A 6,841-nucleotide genomic window follows, 5' to 3' on the forward strand; every position below is an offset into this window, starting at 1 on the left:
TATCTTTCTCTCTCTCTTCTCTCTCCTCTCTTCTCTCTTTTCTCTTCTCCCTTCTCTCTCCCTCTCTCTCAATGTTGGTACGCAAATGCGCCTTTTTTCAAATGACCCGGTGCTCTTTTTTTGGCCGAGGTGCGCATGCGCACCTGCGCACCAGTTATGTGCAGCCCTGTTTATAGGCCCAATCCCAAACCACTCCCTCGGCCCTCCCCCTCCGTGACGGAGTGAACTCCGTCTGTAGGCACACTCACAGCTGAATGAAGTTCCCTCCATTAAGGGTTAAGGGTATAAATAAAGCGGCAAGCTTTGGGACGGCCTCCCCTCTCTCCGCAGGAAACAGAAACGGATGTCATGGTGTCCAACCCACATCTGTCGGCTGCATTGACCTGCGTTGCTATCCGTCGCCTGTTAGCGGGTGCAATGGCAAGATCCAACAGAAGGCGCAGAAGGTTGAGGCGCATTTTAGCGATGTTCCAGTGGCAGGTAAACATTTCAATATTGCTAATACAACAATTATCTTCACCTTATTTCTTATATAGTAGCCTATGAACTTTGTATGTGTAATACAAATAGATATTTAGATATATTGTGATATACATTCATTTATTATTTCCTTATAAGCTATACGTGTATATCTGTATAGTGTCTGTAGAATTCCAACACAGAGAAATGTTGTCAGTAGTTTATAGAATAAAAAAGGAAAGGTTAATTTGACTTGGTCTCAGAATTGTTTACAGAGCTGTGTGTGTGTGTGTGTGTGTGTGTGTGTGTGTGTGTGTGTGTGTGTGTGTGTGTGTGTGTGTGTGTGTGTGTGTGTGTGTGTGTGTGTGTGTGTGTGTGTGTGTGTGTGTGTGGTTATTGAACAATCCTGTGTTTGTCTTTTACAGGGGGGCAAAGGTCTTTACATGCAGCTCAATGCTACTGCCCCAATTATCGCCGTGTATGCCAACCCTAAAGCCTGTCTAAAGAAGGACTTTAGAGTTAAGCGATCCAGTGTGGTGTATTTAGTGCAGATGCTTTCCTCCCCAAAGGACCACGGATGGGGACAAGACATCGAGGTGCTTGTTCTCCTCTACAGCTTGGCCCATGGACTATCGCTCTCTGTGGTGGGTTCAGCATTCGGGATTCCCAAATCGACGGTCCACAGGATCATCAAACACGTCACCGGGAAGATAAAGGCCAACCTGAAGACCCTCATTTCCCTGCCAGCCGCAGATGAGCTGCCAGAGATTGCAGATGGCTTCTGTCAGCTTGCAAAGAGTCCTGCATTTCACCGTGCTGCTGGTGCGATTGATGGATGCCATATTCGCATCAAACCTCCAGGAAACGAGTACCACAAGGAGTACATCAATTACAAGCTGTTTCCTTCCATCCAGATGCAGGCCATCTGTGACTCAACTGGGAGATTCCTGGATGTCTTCATCGGCTATCCAGGCTCCGTTCATGATGCCAGAGTACTGCGAAACAGCCCCATCTTCTGCCAGGCACTGTTTCCCCCAGCTGGTTGGTTCCTCCTTGGGGACGGTGGTTATCCCTGCCTGGAAAAACCAGTGGGATTACTCACACCGTACAAGGTCCCTCGCGGCCAGGTGCAGGCCAGATTCAACAGGCATCATGCCAGGGCTCGGTCTGTGGTGGAAAGAGCATTTGGAAGGATGAAGGCTCGCTGGAGGGCCACCCTTTTCAAAGCGCTGGAGGTCAGTCCAAGCTTTGCCCCTGACATCATTGCATGTTGTGCATTTCTGTACAATCTGTGCATAGACATTGTTGTGGAATATTTTCCAAGGCCCATAACTTTGACCCAGTGTATCAGTTCAAACTGTCCTGACTGAGCACAGGCACCTGTAACCTTGGCTGCTGTGCTCTCAGTGTTTTGTCTCCCTGTTCCTGCCTGTTGGCGTCAGCTGATAGAGGTGTTATCATTCTATCTTGTTATGCAGCATGTTGATGATGCCTCTCTGAACTAGCTAAATACATGGGTCTGGGGTAGAGTTCTTCAGAATTGACGTGGCAACTCTACCGTGAAGTCAGAACCTCTGACTCTTGGACTTGTGATGTGAATCCTCCGGCCGTTAACTCCAAATAAACCATCATGTGTTTGACATCAAAGCTACTGCTCTTCCCGTGTCTCCTTCCTGAGTCGGTGACTCCCACTGCATAGCTACACAGAAGTTTCCTCTACAGACATGAACGATGTCCTTGAGGATGCTGAAGCCTTCCCCCCTGAAGATGGGGACCAGAGTCCTCCTCCTGCCGCAGCATGTGGACAGGAAAGTCCTGGACACCACCTAAGGGACAGGATTGCTGCACAACTCTCTGCTCCTGTCCAAATGGCACCACACCTGAGAGAGCACGATTACATCTAATGAACTTTGTTTTTTTGTGTGTTTTTTTGGCAAAACGTGGTTGTCTGTTAACTTGTGTTTTTGAAATGATGTGCACACATACCTGATTTAATTTTGTTTGTTTTAGCGAGCTCCACTTCTCACTTTAGAGAAAAGAGGTGAAATAAAATAAACCTGTGCACCGTTGATTTCAAACTTGGTTTTCCTGAATTGTCTTTCTGCATAATCCCAAATTGGAGACAAATGTCCTTACCTCTTGGATCATTCAATCACGAGCACAGAGCAAAGGTTCAGAAAATGAACACAGGTCTTCTAATACAATCACTTTTGTTTTTGAGTGAAACTCTGCAAATGGTTTGACATGAGCAATTAAGACCGTAAATGTCATGTATATTTTAATGCCTTATGTCTGTGCGCTTCATAGGTATATCTTTATTTAAAATGCTGATATTCAGGGTTAATCTTCAGACTTTGGAAAAAACACTTTAGTTCCGTGCACAACATTACTTTGTGCAAAACGTTTCCTTCTACATTATGAAACCCACACAGAACAATGTAGCCATCTAACAATCAAGCAAACGCAATGTCACCTTCATCACCCGTCTACCTGTATTTACTATATCCCATACAATATTGAAGACATGAAGGACAGTACGTTAAATTAGGTTTATTGTCTTCCAAATAAATAATACAAGCGAACAAAAACAAGTCTTTTAAGTAACATCAATAATCAACATAGAAATGGCCAATGGTGGGGGGGAAAAAATAAATCACATTGTCGACCATTTATTCGAACAGGGTTAGAAATGTATCTGAGTGCTGCATTATTTCTCTGTGGCATTCGTCCTCTTTTTCTGCCTCGCGTTCTAGGCACTCCAGCACCTTTTCTTTTTTGGGGGGGGGGGGGGCTGCTGGGTGGTTCCAGCCTCAGACAGTGATGAGGGTGGTGAGGGGTCTGGATCATCAGCCACATTTGGGGGGGGGGAGGAAGAGGAGCAGGAAGCAGCCTCCGGATCAAAGAGGATTGTGGGGTTTGCCAAGGCTGAGGCAACAAGGACAGGAGGACCAATTGAAGGCCTTGCACCTATGGCCTCATCCATGGCCATGAAGAAGGGCCATGTTGCAGGGGTTTCTTCCCCCTGATCAGTCCCTGTTCCAGTCCTTGGCCTTTTAAGTTCCTATTGCAAACAAATGCATGTTAGAAATCTTTGTTCAGCTTTTTCAAAAACAAACATGTTTTACAATAACAATACACCATTTACCTTGTATTTCATTTTTAGGTTCTCCCATTTCTTGGAGGCCTGTTTGTGAGACACATGTTGCCCAAGGTCCAGTTCCTTAATGATTGACCTGTTATCATAGAATATTTAAACAATATATATTGGTGTTAAGGCAATGACCCACAGTGCACATTCATTACTTTCATTGCACAAAATATGAATTGAGTGCATAACTCACTCCCATGCTTCTTTGGCAGCATTGCGTTTTTTGCAGAACAGGTCATCCTTTTCCATTCTTAAAGCAATAAGTGCCTTGGTTTTTACCAGTCCCTGAAATTACAAATCACACTTAAGTTTAAACCAATTTCGTAAGTGAATGGATACATGAATTGACACATGTGTTGTTAGTTTGATTCCGATTTAGATTTGTACATCTTCAAAATAAAAATCTAATGTAATCTTAGCAAATCAAATTAACACGTGTAGATTTATAAATACATGTTCACAAAGGCATGTTTTAGTTAAGGCAACGTATTATTTATCGTTTAAAAAAATAACCACATGGAACTCACATTTGTATGACGTTGTTTCCTCCATGCCCGAAAAACGGTTGCACACCTGTGGAGTGAGATTATCAAGCCTGCATCCATGCAAACTCGCTGTCGGAGGCTTTTATAACCCACTACGCCTCCGCCCTGGTTGCTTTGGACCAGCCCTCAATATGGCGGACCCTTCGCGTGAACGCGCAAACGGAGGGGTAGGGTGTAGGGGGCGGTTTGGGAATGGGCCATAAACACACAAATAAAAGATTAAGGCCCATTCCCAAACCGCCCCCTACACCCTACCCCTCCGTTTGCGCGTTCACGCGGAGGGTCCGCCATATTGAGGGCTGTTCCAAAGCAACGAGTGTGGAGGGGGAGTGGGCTATCAAGCCCTCAAACAGCGAGTCTGCAGCGGTGCTGACTTGAGACCGGTCTCTACCTGACCGGAGTCACGCTGTGTGTGTCCGTCAGGAAACACGCTGTTTACAAGTAGTTCCAGCAAACATCCACTGATAAATTCCGATGTTAACAGCCTCATGATAACCTCATGTGTTTTTAACTGAGGATAATACCTGTGTTTAGTCTAGAAAAAGGTAAATGTGTGCATTTTATTATAAAGTTGTGTATATTTACAGACCGTTGCAAAAACTAAGAAGCTTGTAAACATCAGGTTTAAAACTAAAAGAGCTTTGAAACACAATGAAAGATGTTTGGAGTTGTATTTGAGTTATTAATTTAAACTTTTTGTCTAAGAGATGCTGATCTGAAATCGTTGTTACATACAGTTACGGCATTTCCTGTTTCTGCCGGAGAGAGGGGAGGCCGTCACAAAGCTTGCTGCTGTATTTACTCCCTCTATCTGACAGGAGGGAGCCTCGTTGAGCTGCGAGTGTGGCTACAGACGGAGTTCACTCCATCACGGAGGGGTAGGGTCGAGGGAGTGGTTTGGGATTGGGCCTAAATTAAAGAAATCTAGATCGCAAAAAAATTAAACAAGCGAGTGCCTATTTTTCCTGGCCAAGGTCAGGGTCCTTGAACACAACACGAGCCTAAGTGTCATCACGTGGTATATGTCTCGTCTGATAGGGGTGCAGTTCTGCCGGTTGCGAGCACCAGAACGCCACTTCCACAAATTGCAGTACCCATAAGGTGCAGTACACATGCCACAGTTTTTGCGTGGCTGTGTCTTTAGTTGAAAGCCCAGTGGCGATCTGTTCATCTGTCATACTGATCATACCCTTCTGGGACCCGAGGAAAAAAAGTGTCTTCCAATTTCCTTGTTTTTGTGATTTCCTACCTATTTAGGGTTAAAAAAACATCTTGCAATTTGGACTTTTTTTATTTTATTTTATTTTTAAAATGTTACAGTATGTCCACTGTAGAGGACGTCGGGACCATATTAGTTTGAAAAGACAGCCAAAATTAACAGATATACTATGTAACGTATTATGGTTATAGAGTGATATTAATACAATAATACATTCACCTTTATTTAAAACATGAATAAGTAATTGATCTGAACATTGCTGTTTATTTGGTCAATACAAAGCTAGCTTGTTTTTTGGTGAATCTTTCCAGATCTTCAAAGACTTTGTAGTCAATGTACTGGGAAAGTACCTCATTGGACTCCAGTCAGCACGGGCTGTAGGGTCATCTTGACTAGTTTTATGGATGTGGTCTCCATTTGACCATGCTCATAGAAACAATGCTTGCATTCCTGAGGCAATTCTCATTTTTCATGGCTCCACTTAAAATAAAAACAACAATAAGACATACGTGCTACTCTTGGCCCACAGGGGGCCATGTCTTTCCAGCTCGTCCCTATCTGTCTCTATGTATCTATCTGTGCGCTCATGGAGCATCCTGCATCTTTCCCCCCCTTCTTCTTGACCCTCTTCTATCCCAGGAGTGAAAGCCTCATCTCTCTCATCATCTGAGAGCTCAACATGTTAATCTCCCTGAACTATCTGGTACAGAAAATGTCTGCTTCAGTTCCGTCTCCTGCAACAATATTGAGTCATAAAGTCCATGAAGACGGTCCTGACGTCCACTAGAATGTACATTTATAAAAGGGCTGTTATTTGAAAACTTGAATTATTTAATTGCTTTCAGAACTAATTATAGCCTATAGTTCCTCACATGTTAAACAAGAATATATATGATTTTCATGGTAAAAATGACAATTATTCAACAATATTTGACTTCTCCTCCTGCTTCTATACAATTTTGTTTTTCGTATGCCAGCCATTTTGGATGAAAAGAAAGAGGAACTTCCCAGCATGCAATTTTAACCAATGACATATCACTGGAAAGACCAGGATGTCCTCTGTACAGCACATCAGGGATTGATAGAGTAGCTCAAAAGAGTAAAAGGAGAAGCATGTTAACAAAATGTCCACTACAGTGGACATTTTCAATGGGCTGGGTCCCAGGAGGATACAGTCAATAACTTTGTTGTTATTAGCATCTGGTTAGCTAGGTATGCTAACGAATATAAGAAGCTTTTTCTCCAACCAGTGAGGTAAAGGCACATCTTTATATGATCATTATAATTATACAAAAATAAGAGAATAAAGTAAACAGGTATAAAATACTATATGACAGTAAAAAAAAGTTGTTATTAATAGACAAGAATACAGTTTGAAAGGAGAGTGATTTGTAAAATATCCATAAATAAAAAGAAATCTGCTTACAGTTCTGTTTCATATGGGTGTTGAGAGATGTATCCATAGATCTC

General features: G+C 43.1%; 1 protein-coding gene across 1 annotated transcript; it reads left to right on the top strand.

Moving 5' to 3' along the window:
* The first annotated feature begins 295 nt into the window (after positions 1–295).
* Positions 296–3,054, top strand: LOC117558165 (putative nuclease HARBI1). The gene is made up of 3 exons (XM_034234185.1): positions 296–480; positions 885–1,760; positions 2,184–3,054. The coding sequence occupies exons 1-3, from the start codon at positions 349–351 to the stop codon at positions 2,361–2,363; spliced, it is 1,188 nt and encodes a 395-aa protein (XP_034090076.1). The 5' UTR covers positions 296–348; the 3' UTR covers positions 2,364–3,054.
* The last annotated feature ends 3,787 nt before the right edge of the window (positions 3,055–6,841 follow it).

Source organism: Gymnodraco acuticeps, unplaced genomic scaffold (assembly GCF_902827175.1).
Source record: "Gymnodraco acuticeps unplaced genomic scaffold, fGymAcu1.1, whole genome shotgun sequence".
NCBI lineage: Eukaryota > Metazoa > Chordata > Actinopteri > Perciformes > Bathydraconidae > Gymnodraco > Gymnodraco acuticeps.

What these genes read in the sequence shown, in the direction of transcription:
- LOC117558165 (XM_034234185.1), top strand. Translation starts at nt 349, where the DNA reads ATGGTGTCCAACCCACATCTGTCGGCTGCATTGACCTGCGTTGCTATC. An exon ending in TAGCGATGTTCCAGTGGCAG is followed by an intron (nt 481 to 884) that starts GTAAACATTTCA and finishes TGTCTTTTACAG; the next exon opens with GGGGGCAAAGGTCTTTACAT. An exon ending in TGTACAATCTGTGCATAGAC is followed by an intron (nt 1,761 to 2,183) that starts ATTGTTGTGGAA and finishes TCCTCTACAGAC; the next exon opens with ATGAACGATGTCCTTGAGGA.